General features: G+C 49.0%; 11 protein-coding genes across 11 annotated transcripts; 7 read left to right on the forward strand and 4 right to left on the reverse strand.

Annotated features, from left to right (window-relative positions):
• Nucleotides 1–10: 10 nt before the first annotated feature.
• On the reverse strand, nucleotides 11–1325 carry BBBOND_0304960 (REPLICATION FACTOR C / DNA POLYMERASE III GAMMA-TAU SUBUNIT, putative; the record flags this gene model as incomplete). The annotated part of the gene is made up of 9 exons (XM_012913325.1): nucleotides 11–96; nucleotides 133–229; nucleotides 268–330; nucleotides 366–482; nucleotides 525–846; nucleotides 884–965; nucleotides 1006–1058; nucleotides 1096–1175; nucleotides 1215–1325. 9 exons carry the CDS (start codon nucleotides 1323–1325, stop codon nucleotides 11–13), a joined length of 1011 nt encoding a protein of 336 aa, XP_012768779.1.
• Nucleotides 1326–1448: 123 nt separating this feature from the next.
• Nucleotides 1449–2200, forward strand: BBBOND_0304970 (hypothetical protein, conserved; the record flags this gene model as incomplete). Its single annotated transcript, XM_012913326.1, has 7 exons — nucleotides 1449–1559; nucleotides 1620–1668; nucleotides 1707–1742; nucleotides 1778–1834; nucleotides 1872–1932; nucleotides 1970–2037; nucleotides 2160–2200. The coding sequence occupies 7 exons, from the start codon at nucleotides 1449–1451 to the stop codon at nucleotides 2198–2200; spliced, it is 423 nt and encodes a 140-aa protein (XP_012768780.1).
• Nucleotides 2201–2202: 2 nt separating this feature from the next.
• Nucleotides 2203–2680, reverse strand: BBBOND_0304980 (ribosomal protein S26e, putative; the record flags this gene model as incomplete). The annotated part of the gene is made up of 2 exons (XM_012913327.1): nucleotides 2203–2369; nucleotides 2500–2680. The coding sequence occupies 2 exons, from the start codon at nucleotides 2678–2680 to the stop codon at nucleotides 2203–2205; spliced, it is 348 nt and encodes a 115-aa protein (XP_012768781.1).
• A 202-nt stretch (nucleotides 2681–2882) lies between these two features.
• BBBOND_0304990 (hypothetical protein) lies at nucleotides 2883–3612 on the forward strand (the record flags this gene model as incomplete). Its single annotated transcript, XM_012913328.1, has 4 exons — nucleotides 2883–2943; nucleotides 3032–3137; nucleotides 3177–3326; nucleotides 3357–3612. The coding sequence occupies 4 exons, from the start codon at nucleotides 2883–2885 to the stop codon at nucleotides 3610–3612; spliced, it is 573 nt and encodes a 190-aa protein (XP_012768782.1).
• Nucleotides 3613–3692: 80 nt separating this feature from the next.
• BBBOND_0305000 (hypothetical protein, conserved) lies at nucleotides 3693–6152 on the forward strand (the record flags this gene model as incomplete). Its single annotated transcript, XM_012913329.1, has 1 exon — nucleotides 3693–6152. One exon carries the CDS (start codon nucleotides 3693–3695, stop codon nucleotides 6150–6152), a length of 2460 nt encoding a protein of 819 aa, XP_012768783.1.
• A 30-nt stretch (nucleotides 6153–6182) lies between these two features.
• On the reverse strand, nucleotides 6183–6374 carry BBBOND_0305010 (hypothetical protein; the record flags this gene model as incomplete). The annotated part of the gene is made up of 1 exon (XM_012913330.1): nucleotides 6183–6374. One exon carries the CDS (start codon nucleotides 6372–6374, stop codon nucleotides 6183–6185), a length of 192 nt encoding a protein of 63 aa, XP_012768784.1.
• Nucleotides 6375–7372: 998 nt separating this feature from the next.
• BBBOND_0305020 (hypothetical protein) lies at nucleotides 7373–12598 on the forward strand (the record flags this gene model as incomplete). The annotated part of the gene is made up of 1 exon (XM_012913331.1): nucleotides 7373–12598. One exon carries the CDS (start codon nucleotides 7373–7375, stop codon nucleotides 12596–12598), a length of 5226 nt encoding a protein of 1741 aa, XP_012768785.1.
• A 620-nt stretch (nucleotides 12599–13218) lies between these two features.
• Nucleotides 13219–13933, forward strand: BBBOND_0305030 (hypothetical protein; the record flags this gene model as incomplete). The annotated part of the gene is made up of 3 exons (XM_012913332.1): nucleotides 13219–13295; nucleotides 13428–13475; nucleotides 13579–13933. The coding sequence occupies 3 exons, from the start codon at nucleotides 13219–13221 to the stop codon at nucleotides 13931–13933; spliced, it is 480 nt and encodes a 159-aa protein (XP_012768786.1).
• Nucleotides 13934–14165: 232 nt separating this feature from the next.
• Nucleotides 14166–14372, forward strand: BBBOND_0305040 (hypothetical protein; the record flags this gene model as incomplete). The annotated part of the gene is made up of 1 exon (XM_012913333.1): nucleotides 14166–14372. One exon carries the CDS (start codon nucleotides 14166–14168, stop codon nucleotides 14370–14372), a length of 207 nt encoding a protein of 68 aa, XP_012768787.1.
• A 63-nt stretch (nucleotides 14373–14435) lies between these two features.
• BBBOND_0305050 (hypothetical protein) lies at nucleotides 14436–15068 on the forward strand (the record flags this gene model as incomplete). The annotated part of the gene is made up of 1 exon (XM_012913334.1): nucleotides 14436–15068. One exon carries the CDS (start codon nucleotides 14436–14438, stop codon nucleotides 15066–15068), a length of 633 nt encoding a protein of 210 aa, XP_012768788.1.
• Nucleotides 15069–15336: 268 nt separating this feature from the next.
• BBBOND_0305060 (hypothetical protein) lies at nucleotides 15337–15552 on the reverse strand (the record flags this gene model as incomplete). Its single annotated transcript, XM_012913335.1, has 1 exon — nucleotides 15337–15552. One exon carries the CDS (start codon nucleotides 15550–15552, stop codon nucleotides 15337–15339), a length of 216 nt encoding a protein of 71 aa, XP_012768789.1.
• Between the last annotated feature and the right edge of the window lie 5727 nt (nucleotides 15553–21279).

A 21279-nucleotide genomic window follows, 5' to 3' on the forward strand; every position in this document is an offset into this window, starting at 1 on the left:
TTGTACGAAGTCACGCTGACGCGCGCTGACCGCCGTTGGCAATGACGGATCGGATGTGGAAGCAGATAGATGCTAGCTGAAAGTATTGCAGACCGCCTGTAGGATAGTTAAAAAAATGTGAGACACACCGACCTTGCAGAAGCGCAAAATCCCTGCCCGACAACTCGATTGTGATCATGGCCTTTTGGACATCGCTCAATGTCTCGCAGTTCACGACGTATTCGGCGAGCTGCGGTAGACTGTTATTTCACAAAAATGCAGCCGCACCTGTTGGAAGATGGCAGCTATTTCCCAGCCGTCGTGGACTATCTGCTTGCAGATGGCCTCCACCTGCGAGCGGTGAGGCACGCGTACACCGCACAAACCTCGTTAGTCGGCGCCATACACGCGGTGAAGATGTCTTCTACGATGTGGCGGGGCGGGTAGCCGGACACATTGCGAACGGCGTCCTCCGTGACCTTGCTGTAGAGGCTAGCCGTTGACTGGACGCCGATGAAACCGTGCGTGCCGCACACCTATCTCACCTGAAGCAGTGTTACACTGCGACGCATATCACCCTGCGATACGCGCGTGAGGAAGTCCAGCGCCGCGTCGTCGCACTCCAGCTGCTCAGACTGGCAGATGAACCTGAGCCGCTCCACTTGAGCTTCCTGTACGATGGGCTTGAAGTGGAAAGCCGAGCAACGGCTGTATATGGGCCCGATGATCTTGTGGAGGTAGTTGCATATCAATATGAACCGCGATATGTTCGAGAAGTTCTCGATAACACGCCTCAGCGCAGCCTGCGCATCCGGGGTGATCATGTCGGCTTCGTCCAAGATGATAATCTTGAAGTTAGGCATCACCCTGCAGAACCATTAACAGGCAATTCCTCACCGCCCACCTCCCGGTCTCTGGGTTAATGCGATTGTTTGAAATGTTCAGACGGGTGTAGGTCTTAATACGCTCCCGAACAACGCTGATGCCTGAGCCACATCTATCTACAGCAGACAGCCAAACACGCACCGCGCTCGTCCGACGCGTTCAGCTCCAGAACGCGCTCTTTCATCCCTTCGACGCTGAGCCACTGTCAACGTCACTGGGCGTTTGGCCTACCCGTAGATCTGACGCGCCATGGCCAGTGCAGCCGATGTCTTCCCCGTTCCAGGAGGGCCATGGAAGATCATGTGTGGCATCTATAGCTCCATGAGACCGCAAGTGCGGCAACAACTCACGTTGAAGGTCTCGACGATCTGCTGCATAGTCGCCACGGCATGGGTCTGGAAGACAACGTCCGCCAGCTTCGCTGGACGGTACTTCTCAACCCAGGGCGCGTTTTTCTTCATTTTATTGAAAATTGGCGGGAAATTGCAACACCGCGGTGTGCGTCAGAAAACCTGCGGCACAATGTGTGGAAGGCGCACAATCGACGTCGTTCACCCCGCAGTCAGTCTGCGATGTGGTCGCTTATGCTACATTTAGTTATATACGCGGTCTGTGCGGAGAATGTAAAGGACGAATTCCGTCGCTGCTCGCAGTTGAGCCCTCGTTCCCTGGGCATCGGACAGCACTGTCTGGCGGTATGTGTAGCCTGGGCGACCATTTACGCCCTTATTGCGACAGTAAACACAGATTTGCAGACATGTGAAGGGGTATGCAATCAAAGGGTGGCCATTCCCGGCACTATACGTTGGTTTGATGCGCGTGAATGTATACCAATGCTGCAGTGATGCGCGTGGATGACGTCGGTCCAATCCGCAGCGGTAAGCCGTATAACAGGGTTGCTTAACGTTCGCAGACTGCGGAAACGGAAAGCAACGGTATATGTGCATAAGTACTCCGGCCACCCCGCACGGTTTGTTAAAACAATACTGCAAGGAAACCGACTACAGGCTACCCGCTGTGTACCCTGCTCGACCCGGACTACTACAAGGACCCCTCTGCAGCCTGCTGGTACGTCACAGCTATGGCACATAGCACATCATCTCAGGACGGAATGCCTCCAGCGTAAATGCCCGGAGGGCATGGTTCCAAAGGACAGCCACCGCACAAACTTCGGTACGTTAGCACACGCCTCTACCCTGATGTCGCATTCTGAACCGACTCAGCCAGCACATCACGCTCAATACGGCTTCCACTGCCACGATGTATTCGTCTTATGATTTTCAACATTGACGCAGGTTGTTTCGATAGCAACTCGAGGGTACTGTGCGTACCGTGATCTCAGTTGTCCTTGCTCTGGGGCATGTTGATCCTCATGTGTGAGCTCCTGGGCTGCACGTAGGTCCTGATCTTGCGAGCCTCAGCGGACCTCACGCGCACCACGCGGGAGTGGATTGCACATGACACGCAGTAGCACTGCTTGATGTACAACTTGGGCAGGTTGAAAGCTGCAGGGCCATTAGCCGGACATATCAACAGCAATCGCATTAATTAAGTCACTAACACACACAACACACACGTACTAAACGACAGCGGGTGGAACTTCGGCGTCAGCGCCGCGCGGATATGAAAACTTACTGGAGAAGGCGCAAGCCTCCTTGATGTCACGCTGGGAGCTGGCGTCCACGATGTTACGGACGTTGAAACGCTTGATGGCCTTGTCCTTCGGCACGGAGCGGCCGCAGTTGCTGCAGCGGATGGGACGTACGCGTCCTCGCGCGTGCTTGGAGCGGCCTCCGTTCCTGCGCTTGAAGGGCATGGTGGCAGACAGATATGTTGCAGATCCAGAAACGCTGAGATGGCGATTATACAACCACCAAAATTGCAGTCCGATAATTGGATGCGCGGAATTGAGTGAGCGGAGCCGAGGAGACTCTGTGGGAACCGACAATCCGCGTCCCCCCACGGCGGTCGGAGGGCCGCTTACACCTCAACCAAACGAGGGTAAAACAGAGTACACAATGGGTCGGGATACTGGCTATTTTAGAGCCAAGTATCAAATTGGACAGACGATACGACCAGGTATGTGACCGGGCCTCAACGGTCCCGGCGACGCCCATCAACGACGCGCCGTACGCTCCCGCAACCAAATCACACATCGCGCTCGCAGAGCCACGAGCTGATACAGACTACCGGCATGAGCCTGCGGCGGAGGAGTTCTACTCCTCCGACCAGGACGACGCCGACGCGGAGTTCGTGCGCGACACATTCGGTGAGTGACCTCCTCGACTACAATTGGCTGACCCGCAGCCCAGGTCTCGAGGAGGGGTCTTCCGACGCCGTGCTTTGCTGCCCCGGGTGTTTCACCCCTATATGCTACAAGTGTCGGATGTAAGTGACCCCGGCGGCTGTCGGTGTCATGTGCCTGCAGAAACTCCTCCGGCAACTTCGAATCCAAAGAGGCGGTAAACGTGTCTGTGGCATCCGGTCCTGAGGATGGCGCTTGCACAGTCCATGAGATTTCCGCAGACAACCTGTTCAGTAACAAGCGCCGCGCTGACGACGGAGCGCTGTCGGATGACGGTCACGTGGCGCGGTGCGATGAGTGTCGACATGTCGTTGCCTTTGTGGACGACAAAGGCACCTATCACTTCCGACGGGTCATCGCCAGTCCGCCGTGAGCGCGCGACCCCAGCCGTCGGGGTCGCGGCAGCCTGCACACTAATATCATACCACCCTAAAATGCAATAATTATGCATCGCGGCCGCGGTGTAAGCTGGCGCCGCAACCAGCGCCGTTAGCCAGTTGAGACAACCACCTCCGTAGGCGCGATGGATCCCCCCGATTTGGCGGCGGCGCTAGACTGCGCCGTACGCGACCTCGACCTTCTGGAGGAGTCGCTGTGCGACCTCGCCGTTGCGCTCGGAAGCTCCGCGGAGACACCGCAGGGTTCGCATCACCGGCACCTTCAGATGGGTGCCGGCATCATGGGCTTCCAGGGCAAAACAGGATCCCGGCGGCTGCGGCATTTCCGGAAGACATTCGCGCAAGTGGAAGTGCCTGCTCCGGCGTTCCTGAGGGTGCTGCACCTGCATCTGAAGCGGGGAGCTGCGCTACTGAAGAGATGTCCTGCCTACCTCGACCAGGATGCAAGCGCGCAGGCTGAGAACCGATCGAGCGATAATCGGCCGAAAGGTGAAAGGCCAATCGTCACATCTCTGGAGGACGTCAGCGGATTGCCGCGGGAGTCGCTGCTGGACATAGTCGAAGGCCGCAATGTGCCAATCGGTGCCGGGCTGCTGGAGAGGCTGCCAGACAGCAGTCGATTCGCGTCACACAATGTCGAGCTGTTCTGCAGGTGTTACATGGACGCGGTGCTCGACCTCTATCACGGAGTGTTAAAACGCGTTAGCACGTTTGACATATTTGACTGCATAAGGCTGCGGTGCTTCTTCGTCAACATGGAGCACATCCTTGCCAGCAACGGTGTGAGGCACACGCGGCTACGGAACGAGATCATCTGGATAGTGCTACAGCTGATGCGGTTTGCCTTGCAGGACGCGTGGTGGATACGCACTGACACCGAGTGGCTCAGAACCAAGTTGCCATTTGTCTGCCATGGGAAGGCGGAAGCGGCACCTGGTGAGGCAAGGCTGTATGAGCTCAGAGATGCACTCAATAGGGTGAGCACAGTTTCAGGACAGCATTGTACCTTGGATGTGCGTATATTCCGCGATATATCGCGACTGTTCGGCTTGCCACAAGGGGCGGGCGACATGTGGGAGCAACTCATGGGTGGCGTGGAAGAACCGAGTGAACAACCGGATGACTACATAATGTTCAAGAAGGTTGTCGGGGAGTCGAAGAACACTTGGGTTGACGTTATAGTTGCTGCTATAGTGGCAGTTGCTAACACTGTTCTCTTCGAGTGTTTCGTGCGCCAAATTGAGGCGTTGCCTGCTCCGAATACCATTACAGGGGCAGCTTCACGTTTGGAGATGCTGAATGGGCTAGTGGAGCTGCTGCACGAGACGGACTTCGGCTACACAGCGTGGGCTGTTGATTTGCTAGGGCCCCGTGCGGATCCCGGGCTGCTTACGGCGTTCCGAATACACGGTGAACTGTTGTTAAAAGGAGACAGCACACCAAACGGACCGCCACTGAAACGGTTGGATTGGGGAGAGGGGATACTCGTGTACGTAGGTACACTAAAACGCATCAACCACATATTCCACAAGGAGGTGGTCGCATTTGTAGACCGCATAGCTGCGCCGGTGTTGGAAGTCATGGGAAAGCGGGGTGGAAAGAAGCTGTGGTGGGAATTGCTGTACTCGGAGGACAAGCTGCTTGTGGGACCCGGCGGCGAAGTAGGGGATGTTGTCAGGGGGTGTAACAAACGCATCCGCGACGCACTGTGCGCTGAACTGTTCGCCAGAATTATCGCAAAGTTTGGTCAAGCAGTTGCAAGTGGAATGTTCAACTCAGAACAAACCGTGTTTAACGCTCTCGCCCTGTGGGACAGCTTTTGCAGCCTCAACCTAGGCAAGGCGGACGTGCATAACAACAATTACCACATCAACAAACTGTTTGAAATGGTAGAGAAAATCAAAATGGGCAATGTGGTTAGCCCTACGGAGCCCATGGAATGCTTAGATGACTTCTGGGCCCCGCTGCTATCTAGCGAACGCAGTGTCACCGGCAGAAGGTACCCACCCATAGACCTATCGCATTACATACACCGGGAGATGGAGGGGCGTGTAGGGCCAGACAATTATGTGTGGGTTGGAGGAACACTTCGCAAACGTCTGGCGATATTTGGAAATGTGTTGCTCATGTTCAGGGATGACTCTGCTCTCCAACCCATTGGCATGGTTGACATGGCCGACGTTGTCGCCGTTAATTCCCTGGATGACGAGGATAACGCAGACAAGCAGCAGTACATGTCGGATACAGACGCTGATCTGTATAGTTGCGGTACTACGGACTCGGAGCCCTCGGAGGTGGAGAATGAGCATGCCAACTTCGACATGACAGTCTTACATTGGGGTTGGCGACTGCGTATAAAAGTCGGCGGCAGCGATGCGCTGATGCAACGTGAAGTACAGTATATTGGTGTAGAACGATCACGAGTTATAGACCTGGAATTCATGGGACCAGAGCATCGTGAGCGATGGCTGAGATCGCTGAAACTCATCCACACACATCAGGCCTATCGAAAGCCTCTGTGGTGGCCAATGCACTCGGCGTTCTTTACCGATAGGTATCAAAATTTTTCATCACATGTAAAATAGTTTTAAAGTTTTTTATATTCCATGATATAGTCAAAAGTGGCCTTCATCAGACACTTGAGATTTGAGTGATTTAGCCTGATCAGTTTTAGGCCTGCCAACGTAGTGTATGTCATGGCTTGTGCCTAGGGTCGGTTTGTGGCTTTGGCGGGGCTGCCGCCTCACGCTGAAATCGGTTGCGGGATCCACGTCGGTCCATTGCCGGACGTCACTGGTGCCATCCATGCGGGCATCCATCCAGTTTGGGCCAGATGGTCATCAACAGAGTTATAATCATCTTGGTTTCATGTACCTCGTCACATAACTTATAACGATATAACGTGTCTGCTAGATGAAAGATGTCCGCTTCATAGCCTCGACCACGTCCCTGCATCTCCTCTTCTTGTATGCCCCGTCTCCACCGGGTTGCCTTCGTTGACAGTCCCGTTATCCACGGTAGTGAAGGCGTGATTTATACTATATACGTTGTAGTGTTCTTGTAGAGTATGCTCTCAACCCTCATGAGACTCCTGAGTTTGGCATGGCACTTTCCATCATTACTATAGTCCTCCACTTGCCCTTACTGCTATTCACTCATACCATCGCCTTTCAGCCAGATATATCCTAACTGTGCTTCACATTTACATCGGTAATCTTCCATATGGACGTCATATTTGCAGACATCATGCATCGAGGATTCCGTTCCCTGTAAACGCTGCGGAGGTAAAATGCCATTGCCCTTTCCGCTTCTCGATTACGGCATGCTCATATTCGTGTAGTAGCCACCCAGTCGCTCGAGTCACATTTGGGAATATCGTATTAGCATTATGTTAAAACCGTGCAGTGGCAGTGGGGTGGACCAGTAAGTGCGCAGAGGCAGTGTAGAATTTGATGCGAATATTAACTAGCAGCTTGCATCAACTATACCTGTTTCTTCCGGCGGTGGAACATTGGAGTGCAGTTTGGAGGCTTCAGGACGCCGCCGAAGTGGGCCAGAATTTCGAGCTGTCTGGGTGCTGGTGGTTGGGATTAGGTGAGCGAGGTGGATGCCAAATTCGTCATGATTTTCAAATACGCCCTTAATCGAGGACGCCCTTGAGTAATGTAGTTTGGAGCACTGAAAGAGGAGGTTGTCAGCCGTTCAGTGCGCATCGCATTTTTGCAGTGGAGTGGAGGTCTGCAGCCTTGAATTGCATATGTAGTTCCGCAAAACGAATAATACTGTCAACTTCAGCTTCTAAACAATGGTGCCTAAGAAGCTTACTGACTGCCCGGAAAATCTCCGGGAGGCCATCGACTGGCTGATCCAGGTTAGGCATGGTGGTGGTGGCAGTGATGGTCTTGGTGAGTTATCGAAAGCTTTGCAAAAGCTGATTGAGGAGGCTATTGAGAAGGCTTATACAACTAATGTCGGTGCGCTTCTCAAGATTCTCGATTCTGCCAAGTCTTACACCTGTTGTGAGGGTAAAGTAGCTGAAATTCGGAAACTTAAAGATTCAAAAAATCTTACCCCTGAAACTTTTGAAAACCTTAAATCGAAATGTGAAGACATCAACAATTGCACTAAAAATCACTTAGATTCTTCCCAACAGAAATCCTACGATGAGATTGAGTCCAAGTTGGAACAGCTTAAAAAGCTTGGAGATAGTCTTAATGGGTTCACCGACGAAAGGCAATGTAAAGACCTTTTAACGCATCTATGTGATGGTCTTCAAACCTTCCTCGGCTTCAACCCTGACTCCAAAGGCTACGACGGCAAGGGTATTGTGTACTCCGACCTGGACAGGCTGTGTGACGGGGTGATGGGATTTTTGTATCAAACCATGAAAATGATTGTAACTGATCCTAATGTAATAACGTATTATGATTCGTCATCTGAGTATGTAAAAATTTTAGAAAAGCATCTTGATAACGGCCATCATGGCTTTTCAATGATGGTTTCAGCCATGCTGGCTTGGCATGGGTATTATGAGAAGGAGTTTAGTAGTAGAGTGAAAGCAATTGTTGATAATGAAAATGGAAAATTAACAGCTTTGAGAGCCAATATTAAGACGAATATTAATGAGGTCGGGAAATTGAAGGATCTTAGCACTAAGCCCTTTGAAGTGGTTGTCGACGAATGGAAGGAAACTGTTACTAGGGGACTTGCCATATCAGTAAAAAATGCCGAGTCGGCGATTAATAATCTCGACAAACCACTTAGAAATGAGATAATGGTAGAATTTGATAAGATTAAGATGCAGATTGATAAATTAAACGAGTCTACCGTCAGGGATGTAAAACAGCTCAACGATTTGGCGCGCCAGGTTAATTTCGATCTAAACGAGTTGAAGAAGAGTGTCTACTTTGCGATACATACACGTGTTGGGGATCTGCGTAAGAAGTTGACAGAGGATTTTACTGCAATTAATGAAGAAATTAATACAGTCAGTGTTACTCTAGGACAATATGTAGAGGCCTTGAAGGTGTGGATTCAGAATGCTCAGTCATTGGTCGATAAAGCTATTCCGCAAATTGAAGCTATATTGAACGAGATTGATGATAACGGTTCAAAAGGTCGAAAATATCCTGCGACGATTAAAAAACAAGCCGGTGAATTGAAAAGAAAAGCAGATGCACTTTGGAGTGCAACAGGGGAAGTTAAAAGGGTTCTAAAACCATTAGGGCAAAATATTAGAAGCGCCGTTGACACATTAGAATCTGTGTATAAAAAGACTTTAAAAGACTTGCAACAGGCTGTGCAGTCTCAAGTTCACGAGGCGCAGAGGGTGCTTGGGGAGTTGGGAAGCAAAGTAAAAAGTGATTTGGGGAATGATATGTTCCAAAGACCTATTAAAGAGGAAATTGGGAAAGTCATGAGTGCTTTCAAAGGGGGAATCGGGAAAGCTCGGCAAGCTTCAGACTGGGCCGTAGAGATCGTGCAAGGATTCCGGGAAGGTTTGGCATATGATTACAATTCGGCGAATGATAGAAACACATGGCTATATAAGTGGGCTGATTCTACACAAAGTGATATACGCAATGTAGTAGAGAAATTAGGTGACTTGTCAAAATTCCGGGCGGTGCTTAATGCTCTGGAAAGTTCGACACATGACGGAAAGAATTTCTTCGAAGTCATCACCGAAGATCTCTATAAGAAGCTTACGGAAGCGATCAATGCTATAAAAGGGGAATTGCCCAGAAGAATGTCTAATTATAATAACCATGCTAAAATGGGCGGTGCAATTCATAATGCGATTGGGAAGGTCAAGGAAGATGTCAATGGTTTTTTCTACGTAGATGGTAGCAGAGAACAACAGGTAAGGCAAGATAAACTTGAAGGTTATAACAGAAACGGTGTAGATGATGAAATCAATAAGATAGAATCCGAGGGCCTACAGCATTTCAAAAAATTCGACCAACCTGACAATGAAATTAAAAACAACACCTTCAATGAATTAAAATCTGCGATCACCTCCAACCTCGAGGGTCTAATCGAAGCTATAAAGCAGAATGCTGACCATAATGAAGACAACACAGGTATCAAGCAAAAATTGGAAGCGTTACAAAATACGTATTTCAAGCAGACCGAACATGTAAAAAATGATAGTATCTACAAAATTTATGCAGATCTGGAAACTCTGCAGACTGTTAATTTAGCCCAACTGATAAGTATGGCCCAAACATTCCTTGTTGACACTATTCCGAAGCAGGCGAAAGAATGCATCACAGCAATAAAAAACCATCTCAAAGCCGAGGTCATTAAGACCGTTGAGAATATTAAAATGGATGCGCTGGAGCGATACATTGAGTCCAAAAGCCAGGAGCTTGGTGTATTTAAAAAATGCGTTGATAGGCGGTGTGATACTATCACAGCTATTATTGACGAAGATATTAAGAGGGGCATTAAAGGCCTGCTTGCGATCGTAAAACAACAACTGAGTGGTACAGCATTGCAAATTGCGGATCAAACCAAATTAGGTGATTTCCCTTCTAAAGTGCAATTTCTTCTAGAGGCGTTCTGGGGGTACGTAGGTGGCCAACTTACGGGGAATGATGATGATGTTCTTTCTGCATTCGTTGGAGTCAAAACCAAAATGACCACGTTGTTCACCGACCTTACGCACTACAACCACGAATTTAAAAATAACCTACATGATTTTTCTAACGCACTCAGCAACTTAAAGCCGGAGCACTTCTGCGGTCAGTCGTCTCCACTCCTCGACGTTTTCAAGAAAGGTTGCGAATCAATGATTGGCGAGTTGAGAAAGGCCTATGTGGCCGCGTATTCCGGTGCATTCTCGATAGACTGGAAAGGTCCGAAAACCGATGAAATATCCCAGAACGGCATTAACTGCGCCGAAATCTTCTTCACCATCCTCGTATTTATCTACAAGCATTTTATGACGCTTAACGAAAAGTGTGGTGAGAAAGGTGAATGGCTCGACAAAAAAATCTGCCTTTTGAACTCAACTAATGCGTACAACAGCCTGGGCGATTTTCTAGAGGAATGCGGATTTCATGTCACAGAAAAGGAGGACACTCCAGACAATGAGTTGAGATGTCATGGAAATATGAAGGGTTCCAATATGATTCAGAGACTCACGCAAAAGCAGATGGAGAGCACTGAAGAAATTAAGCATATCCAGAAGTGTTCGACAGATAAGATTGAAAAAAGTAAAAAACAATTCAATTTTTTCGACATTCTTCACTGTATGTTCACCCACCTAGAAGAATATTACTCGCTGTGCCATATCGCAAATCCGTCATCGAAACAACCATGCTCCGTCTTCGAAATGCTGAATTGGCTGGCCGGTTTGCATTACACTGCTGTTTATCCAAAGTTGTTGCGCGCCGGTATCGAAAGCGTGTTTGTTAAGTCAGATAAGCAGAAGAATAAATCCATAGAGAGCCTTCAAGTCACAGTAGTTGACCAGGAATCCTTATCATTGGCTGCCTACCCCAACAACATAACATATTATAACGTCAAATCGGCAATTGAGCATATTTGTTCAAAGTCCTACATTGTTCTTACCTCCATTGTCGGCACTGGCAACTCGGCGACCACGTATGCTGTTAACTTTTGCACCAACTCCCTTGGATTAAAATATCCAATCTCAGGCGAGGATTGCCTACATACGGTAATTGACATATGTCGTAAAGTAATCCCTCCACTTAGATTCTTGCAGACGCAATGTAAAATGAGTGCTCAGCACGGTGGATGGGAGCAGTGTGGTTACGGCAAAGATGTGCCGTCAGCCAAATGGCCGTGTACAGAGAACGCAATTGACCAACCAACGTGCCAACCAACATCTCCATTAATGTCTTACTTAAATGACTGTCTACCTGGCCATTTACCTCACCTATTAACCAGCGTGGGATGTAAATCAGAATGTAAAACATGTCCTAGCGGGAAACCCGGCATGCCATGTATCACTCCCCTTGGATTCAGGGGGTTCTCCGGATCTACATCTACGGGTAGAGACCTGTGTGACATCCTCAATGAATTACTTGATGACGTGGACCTTTCAGCGTTGTTATGCGTGGTACCCAAGCCACCATCCACGTTACCGGAGCACTTCGGCTTTGCGTTGACACTTGTTCATGGCTGGTATGATGGTGCCAAGAAAATCAAAAACAGTTTCCAGCGTCATGTATACGACGCCATCACGAAACAGTCGATTAGTCTATATCACGACCCCGGTGTACTGACAGATGCACTGCGCAAAGCATACTGTTCGCAACCGCCAAACTGTGGAAACGAACACAAAAATGCGGAGCACTCTGACGTGTTTAGTTTGTCATTGAACAATTACACGAGACAATGTTCCGGTGAAAACCATTGCGCTCACTACATCTACAGTTTATCTTCCGACTCACATTATTACATCGCTAACAAGCACGCCAGCGTGTGTCTGTCATGGGCATTGTACTTACCATGGCAGTTTCACACTTACCTCAACTCTCTACTACAGGAATTGAAGGAGATCTTCTGCCGGGACTGGGAATGCTCCAAGTGTTTGCATGGCAAAAAATGCAAACCTGGACATCACGGAGTCATCCATACAAAAACGCAAAACTCCAGTTGCCAATGCGACTCTGTGGTACGCTGCAGGGGTGTATTACCGACGTTGTACAAATATGGCTTCACATTTGGTGACCCGTCAGCTTTGAATGATGTGCGAGATCCGAAGACTTGTTCCAACTTCTGCTCTCAATTGGAGAAAGTTATTAAATCGTCATACTTCACTGTCCTTTTCAATGAATGTGACAACTTCCTCTGGACCATCCGCCTCCCCTTCTCCTACCTCCTTCTCACCCTCTGGCTCCTGTCTCTGCTCTACCTCATCCACATCCTCATCATCCGCCTCGACCTGCTCCACATCAAATCGCATTTGCGTTCACCGTCATCACATCGCATCGCTGCGCAATCACTACTCGCCGCCGCACGTGTTGGCAAACTTGCCAAGATATCGTACCTGCAAACTTAATCGTACTCACATTTGTCACTCTCACCACCACTCACCTAACCCACTACCTAGCAACCCACCGCCTAACATAACACAATAACACATATCTGACCTAACACTTACTCAGCAATTTGGCAGTTATGTCAGTTCATCTATCCATAGTTTTGTGGTTTGAGATGTCGAGTTGTGAGTTACCGGTGACACGTGCCCCACGTCCTCCCATGGATTTAGTGGGCAGTGATGCCGGGTGATAGGCTACTGATGGAGACTGTTTACGAGTGCGGTGATATGTGAAACTGCGTCGTATGAAATGTGATTGTTTGGCGAGATGGCTATTATATACGTCCCTAGGAAATGAACGTTGACGGGGCAGTGACATGAAGGCCAGTGGACGGCGTAGTTAGGTGGCTTTGGTGGTAGCAGTGTAAATGAGAAGCACGTTAATCAAGTGATGTAGCTCAGTTAGGCACTCATTAAGGCATAGATGTAACAGTAGTATTAAGCGCTGGCTATGTTGTTTGGTCTGTGATGGATGGAGTTGACTCAACGACTGACACCGGTTGCCCTGCATGCCACGGCCAGGATGGTATCAACATGCTTTAGCTGGGTCGTACTTCAGTTGTGAGAGCTACAAAGCCGTAATGTGGCTGGCTATTCGCGGGACGACGGGCACCTGGCTGATGTCGAAGCTGATGGTAGCTCAGTTGTCTGTCCTGAGGTGCGTGTCCATAAGTGGTTGGCGAGTGCTGCTTAGGTGATTGATATATGTTTGCAGGTTGAGGGGACTGGGAGCGGCAGTGGTACGTGTTGCAGTTGGTGAGTTATGCTTGAGTGATTGATATGTTTGCAGGTTGAGGGGACTGGAAGGGGAAGATGTCGGGAAGGGGCCTATTAGACTGTAAGTGTAACAAAAGCTGTACGGAGCGTGACTGTTATTGCTGTTACGTGTCTTGTGCAGGATGCACTAGAACGAGGTGTTATTTCTGTATGAAGTTTTACAGTCAGCGCGTGGGTGGAGAAGGGGAGTGCCATCCCGATGGATGTAAAGAGTGTAAGACACGCACATGTTATTGTTATTGTGGTCTCAAGAAAGGCTCTACTGCATCCAGTTCCCAACGTTCCCTCAGTCAACAGCATTCCCTTACTTACTCCAGTGCCGCCTCTGCCTCCGGTCCCGTCGCCTCCTCCCGTGAAGAGCATCCCACCCTCAGTCCACAGCTTTCCACCGGCGCCACCGCTGCCACCCCCGTCCCTTACATCATCGCCCCCGTTGCGCTCATCATCGTCGTCGTCTGCGTCATGATCTACTTCCGCATCCGGCCGTTCCACAGGGTGCGGTATCTACTGCGCAGCTGATGACAATAACTTAATTAGAAACTGACATCTAATGTTCTAGACAGAGTAATGATTGCGTTGATGACCAATCACATGAGCAAGTTATCAGTTACAGCTGCGATGACAGTGGTGACCAAGCAAATGACCAATGCCATGACCAAGGTGGTGGCCAAGCAGCTGACAAGAGTGGTGACTAAGAAGCTGACCTAGTGGCCGGCTAATTGAATATGTAACGTAATACATGATTTAATGTATGACACACCTATATCATGACCCTCCTCCTCTCCCAAACCTTCAACCCCTGGACCCAATAGGCCCAGCCACCGCCGACGTCTCTGTCAACTTCCCACCAATCGATAATCCGGAGTCTCTCCCAAACAGTTACGTGGATCCGTATATGCACGATGCGCAAGCCGTCGGTATGTGCATTGCCCCGTGGATGAAACAGGCAGAAACTTGAGCCTCCACCGACATCCCCGAGACTGAGCTGTTCCCTTCCCAGGCCCCGCGCACTGTCCGGGATATGCTTACTTGGCTGGCTGGGCTTAGGAACCCAAAGCATCATAAGACTCTAGAGAAGTGTATTAAGAAGGCCTTTAGTGGTTTACATAATGAGTCATCAGATCTTGCGCTCTCCGTCAACGGGTCTCACGTCCTCCCCCAACATGTATTCGATATACTCCAGCTTACCGCCATGTTTGCAGGTTCAGTGCTCACCGCCATCGCACCTAACTGGAGAGCTAGTGTTGCATCAAGAACTGTGAAGCCTAACTCTTCCACCCAGTCTGACGAGTTAGATTGCTCCGCCCTCCTCTGCCAGCTGCTTGACTACGTGTACGCCTGCCACCACCAGTTGCAGTTCCTGAAGGCGCAGTGTAAACGAGATAAACTAAGTGGTGGTTGGAAAAATGATGAGTACGGCAGTGACATCACTTCTTCCAAGTCCCCCCTCCAGGCGTTCCTGACTGACGGCTGGGACTCCACCTTCAAAACTCACCCCTTCGACCCGTGCAACCTGTGCCTAAGGAGCCGCGTCAGGATGGGATTCAGGGACAGAGATTTACCGAGTAGTCAACAAACTGGCGACACCCTTTCTTCCATCCTCACTCCCAGCTGCGGAGGTGAGCAGCATGATTCGCTAGTCGACACGAAATAGTAATTGTCGCCATACGTTATTATATGTTGCATCGATATATATATTGCTGCAGTTGTCATAACGTATATTACGCCATATCTTACAGTGTCATGGTGCTCTACAAAAGTGTGAAGCGGGCATAACATCCGCGTACGGCCAATGATTGTCTAACGCAACGCAGGCGAATTGATGTACAACAACCGTGTTAGTGATTGGATCAAATAATCAAATTGAAATTGGGTGTGGCATGGCTACAGTGGGGCTACGTGGACTCGGTGAGGCTATGCGGTTATTGGAGTTTAGGCTTGGAACCACGGAACCCGTCCCGTATTTGGCCGAATATGGTACCAAGACTCACATCATATTGTCTACCCGTGATGTATAGGACCAAGACGAGAAGGGCGGAGAAACCAATGAAGCCGGCAAAAGCAATTCCTAGAAATTTTAAGGCGCAGCCAGTTTTGCTACTACAATCGCTGCCTCCATTGCAGAAGCAACTACCCATCTTCCCTCGACTCACTCAACAACCAGCCTTCACAACAGTGAACAACGTGCCTAAAGCCTCGAGCACCCTCAGCCAACTGACGATTCACAATGACCATACCCCACCCCTATTATGTCGTCCACCTTGTGCTGGGGCAGCCGTGATTGCAGACCTCACAACGCTGACATATAATGGGCGTACCCTCCCGCATGCGATAGTTAAACATGTCTTGATTGTTATTCAATGGTAGAGCAACTAACGATGTAGTGTCCACGAAAAGCGCCAAGTCTGTCTAACATCTGCCTTGATCCAGCCTGGTTATTCTGATGTGACCAACTGAACTAAGTCGCTTGCTTGATGTTTCTGATCGGCACAATGCTGCCACTGAGCACGCCACATTACAGCACCTCTCACTCACATGCCACTTGCCAACCTAACAGATGGCCCAGCACGTCACATGGTGCGTCACCCATCGGGTGACGGACAGGATGACCACCGGCGTAGTTCCACCTCCCTCTTGAGATTGGGTCACCAACCCCAACAAAGTAGCTAGTACGACGCCATGCCAGCAGATTTTCATTAACTGAATCTTGCAGGTATAGTGACGCTATACTAGAGTAGAGGGATAGGCGGTGCGTGAGGCGCAGGTTTTGCATCCGTGCTCAAACGCCTTATTTCAAGCACCATCCTCTGTGTGTCTGTAAGACGCATAAGCCACAAGCCATCAAGCAATATGAAAATGATGAAGACGATGATGGCAACGATGACGGCGGCGATGATGTAAGGGGCGGAGGTATGGTCACCTCACTGCTCATGTGATCGATCACCAACGCAATCATTACTTCGTCTACGACATTAGATGTAGTTGCCAGTTGCTTTATTGCGATTAGCTGCGCAGTAGATACCGCACCCTGTGGAACGGCCGGATGCGGAAGTATATCATGACGCAGATGACGACGATGACGAGGGCGACGGCGGCGATGATGTAAGGGGCGGGGTTGGAAACGGCGGTAGACTGTCGACCGGTTTGGTGCTCTACACTCGGAAGAGAGGGGGAACTTGGGGCTTGGGATGTACGCTGTAGACTGGCGGATTCCTGGGCACGGGCTTCGGCAGCTTGTTTAATTCTACAACAGTCACATGGACAACTGTCAGTGTTACAACCAACACATGCCGGAGAGTAGCACGGTTCTCCTCTCATGCGCGAAGAAGACAAATTGAAACATCGTAAACATCTTGATATTCTACATCCTGTGCAACAATAGGGACAACACTTACAGTGAGGTTTTTCACATTTGTTATTACAACCACACGAGAAATCCCAATTACTCATCTTCCCGCTCCCACTCCCCTCAACCTGCAAACATCAATCACTTAAGCAAGCACTCACCAACTGCACTCATGAACCACGCACCTCGGCAAGGACACTGACCATCTCCCATCGGCGCTACGATAGCATCCATGTGACCGCCATCCACCGCAACGCCAGTCACATCACCACGATGCAGCTATCACAATTGAAGTTGTGCTTAGTTAACGCATGTGGCTGGTGTCCTGTCCGTGGCATGCAGGTGAACCGGTGCCAGTTGAGCAGTCAACTGTATCCATCACAGACCGTGCAACGGTGCGACCGCTGCTTCTAAATGTCATAACATTTTCGTCATAATGAGTGCATTAGTGAACCACATCACTTGGTTAATATGGTCGTTATTTACACTGTTACCATCAATGTCACAACGACGCAGTCCACTGGCCATCACGTCACTGTCCCGGCGACATTCCATCCGTGGAGATAACATAATATCTATCACGCCAAACAATCACGTTTCACACCACGCGCTTTCACCTGTCACAACACTCGTCATAAGCCTACATCGATCGCTTATAACCCAGCATCACTGCCAACTATAACCATGGGAGAGCGTGGACACATTCCACAGCTAACTCACAACTCAACATCCCAGAACACGAACCTATAAATGCACTAACAACATTAACTGCCAATTGATGAGTAGGCATTAGGTAATATATTCGTGTGGCTATTAGGTTAGGCGGTGGGTTGCTGGGTAGTGAGTTAGGTGAGTGGCGGTGAGGTGATTCATCAAGGTTGCAGGTACGATATCTTGGCAAGTTTGCCAACGCGTGCTGCCGCCAACAGTGATTGAGCGGCGATGCGGTGTGATGAGGGTGAGTGCAAGTGAGATTTGATGTGGAACAGGTCGAGGAGGATGACCATGATGTGGATGAGGTAGAGGAAAGAGAGGAGCCAGAGGGTGAGAAGGAGGTAGGAGAAAGGTTCTCTGATTTTCCATAGATATTCTGGAATCGTTCTATAAACTAATTTGGCAAGCGCAGCTCCTACTTGCGTCTCATCGTTAAGGATGCTCTTCAACGCGCTGCAGAAATCTTTGCACGTACGCTTTTTAGCGCCACTGTCTGACAAGCCGCTCAGTCTGTGCTGGCTTCCAAAAGTGAACCCGTACTTATACAGCGTTGGATGGGTGTTTTGGCATTCAACGATTGAATGGCATTTGTCATCGTGATTTTTGCTTTCGAGCTGCTTCACGGTTGCTTGCGTATTATTGGACTTCAGTAAATCATAGTACCCTTTCACTTCGCAATCTTCAACACAGCTTTTGTCGTGGCATCTCGTACCAGCGGTGTCGCAATTCTTGCAGCACTCGTCGAGCAACGCCTTAAGCAATGCATAGAATGTTCCAGTTATGTATACAACCCACGACAGATATTGCTTGTTATTGGAGGCCGCGAAAATACTATACAGGTTCAAGTTGATAGATTGAACGTACATCCCACACGTCGCCTCGTCGCTGGACTCACACGACGTTATGCTAAACAGATCACCGTTTTTATGGGTACCGTCTGTATTACGGTGGCTGCTGCTGGCGAAAAGTGAAGGGAGATTGAACTCGTATTCGTTCCCGAAATAAGCCTCCTTGACGGCAGTTTTGAAGGCGACGCGCTTATGCGTCAGGACTTCCTGCTTCGGCGGTGAAATACCATTCCAGTTTGCCAGGTAACCGTAGAAGAAACCGAAGATATCTCCAAGTGTCTGAGGCGGCGTCTTCAGCAGACATTTTGTAAAAGCGCAAAACCTGGTGAGTGGTTTGCTGATGTTACCACAGAGTTGGAAAACAGCATCCCTAAGATGCGTACCGTTTTGTGTATGGGATGCCACAATGCCAATGTCCCTGAAACCCATCGGCGTTTTACACGGTTTGCCAAAGTGGTTAGAGACAGCACATTCTAGCTTGCAGCCTGGAGCCTTGAATTGATGCGGTAAGAAACCCTGGAGACCATCTTCCAGGAACGACTGCAGCGGAGATTTCACTCCGCACGTAGGGTGCCGGTCGCAGTTTTGCCCAGCATTTTGGTCACCATTTTGGTCACCATTTTGGTTAGCGATTTGGTCAGCTACTTGGGGGCATGTTTGGTTGCCACATTGCTTCCTGTTGCAGTTCCAAGCCGACCCGGCAACGTGCTGCCCGTATTGACAATCACGCCACCCTCCACTCTCCGGACCGTTCTGACAAATCTTGTATATAAAAGCAAGTTGCTCATACACTCTATTCGATACGTCGACGAGCATGTCAAAGCACGCACCTGCACTGCTTGGATAAGTGATGTTACTCTGATTAGTGTAGAAGTCAACGGCATATACACCATCCGCGTGCCCGTGGCCCTGGATGGCAACCAGCACGTCGACGGAGTAGTTGCAAACACTGCGAAGCTCATCGCCTAATTCCTTAGCGTTCAGGTTCGTCTCAGTGGATTCAAACTTGTAAGCGGATACATCGTTTGCTTTCGCATCTTCAGGTTTCTTGAACAGGCCTTTTAAGTACGCAACTAGTTTGTCATACATCGGATTGTGCCGCAGTCCCGTGAGCCATTGCAGCATCTGATATACGTTGCACGGTGCTTTCGGCGCTGGAATGTGGCGAAGGTGAGATGTCTTAAAGTAGATGATAAGGTGCTCGTGGAAGAAGGTAAGTACGTCAATAATGGTAATCTCTGTAGCACCTTGGCTGCTTCTTTCAGTGGACTTACTGTTCTTCTGCTTCCACTCTGTTAGGATGCTATTTGTATGTTTAAGATCCTTGTTTAGTAGGTCACTTGCTATTTTCTCTGCATTGAAGTCATTTTTATTTCTCAACTCCCCCTCGTGGGAATTTTCCGCTGTGGATACCCTGTAACCGTTCCTTTGGAAAAAAGCTCCTAGCGGATTTGTCATATTTTTTTTGTTTACATTAATCATTTGCAAATTAATTTTCCTGCTTTTTTGTTTGCCGCATCCGATCTTCAACCCATCCAACTCGTGGTACAATGTCTCTAAAATCGTTAAAAACACCTTCGACAAATTTTTGCCATTATTCGTCAATTTACCTTCATTATTAACCAATTGATCCAAATTAATTGTCTCCCTATGCCCATCATACCCATTCACATACGCCCGCTCCAACTCCTTGACAAACCCCTCCAGCCCCGCTCTAACCGCATCGAGCAGCTCCGGGTGCCGGGGGTTGGAGAAGTGGGCGGGGGATAAAACGCTGAGAGAGGAGGAGAGAGAGGAGAGGAGGGTGGTGAAGCGGGTGTCGAAGTTATAAACCTTTTCATTCTGCTTTTTCAGATGACGTAGCAAGTCATAAAGTCTCTCTTTCAGATCCTTAACTTTTTCGGACTCCTTAGTTTGCAGCATTATCGACGTGTTTCCATGCGTTTGGTATGGTTGAGTCATAACGTGGCTTTCTACGTATTGTAGGATAGTATAAGCATAGGTTGTTAAACCCTCTACCAAATACGTAACTTTCGGAGCATCATTTTTAGTTTGAACAACTGCAGCTTTTTTCAGTTCAGTAAGCAAATTAGCGTCATTTGAACCACGCAACTCGAAGCCATATATTCTCCCCAAAAACCCTTTCAGGCCCTTTTCTCTGTCGTCTTTCATGATTTTCTCAACCTCATATCTTTGAGTTTCCAGAAAAGTAGTCAGAGATGTCAGCTCCTTTTGCTTGTGTTCCGCATATAATTGTTGCGCTTTGTTTTTTATGTTGGTGGATACCGACATAACTGCTTCATCGACGTAATTTTTGAGAAATCCGATACAATCATCAGCATCAGTCTGGATTTTCTTGTCGAAGATACCAGCTTCTCTTATAATTCCCGCCAGAGAAGTAAGATCAGTGCTGCCTAGATTACCGATAATATTTTCAATACGCGTCTGGATTCCTTTAACGGACTTTTTAGCATCTCCGTATAACGTATTGGTCATCATATGATTTAGGCTTTTCAACTTTTGCTTGACTCCGGTGTCATTATCGACTTTCCCGGCAAGCTTCTCGATTTTTTTGCAGAGTTGTCGAAAGGTGTTCTCGATTACACTGGCTCTGTCTATTATCGTGGTTTCAGCCTTTTTAGCGGCTTCAACAAGCGCCCTTGCCTTATTTGTAATAGGTTCTAGATGGACACTCACGATTTGATCAACAGCCTGTTGCATCTCCAAAATACCATTCGTTATAGCAGCGTTGAAAAGGTTAAACAGGTGTGTGTCGAAGTTCTTTCCTTCGGCGGCCTTTTTTCCAATATCCGCTGTAATCCCCTTGATAACCATGTTGGGGATAACTCCCGGTATACTATTCCAAATTGCTCTGGCACTGTAGAGCTGGTTCAAGACTTGTTCTATTTTAGGGCCAACGTCGTCTCTGCCATCTAGTTCTACCGTAGCATCTAGCG

The sequence above is a fragment of the Babesia bigemina genome (genome assembly GCF_000981445.1).
Source record: "Babesia bigemina genome assembly Bbig001, chromosome : III".
NCBI classification, from domain to species: domain Eukaryota; phylum Apicomplexa; class Aconoidasida; order Piroplasmida; family Babesiidae; genus Babesia; species Babesia bigemina.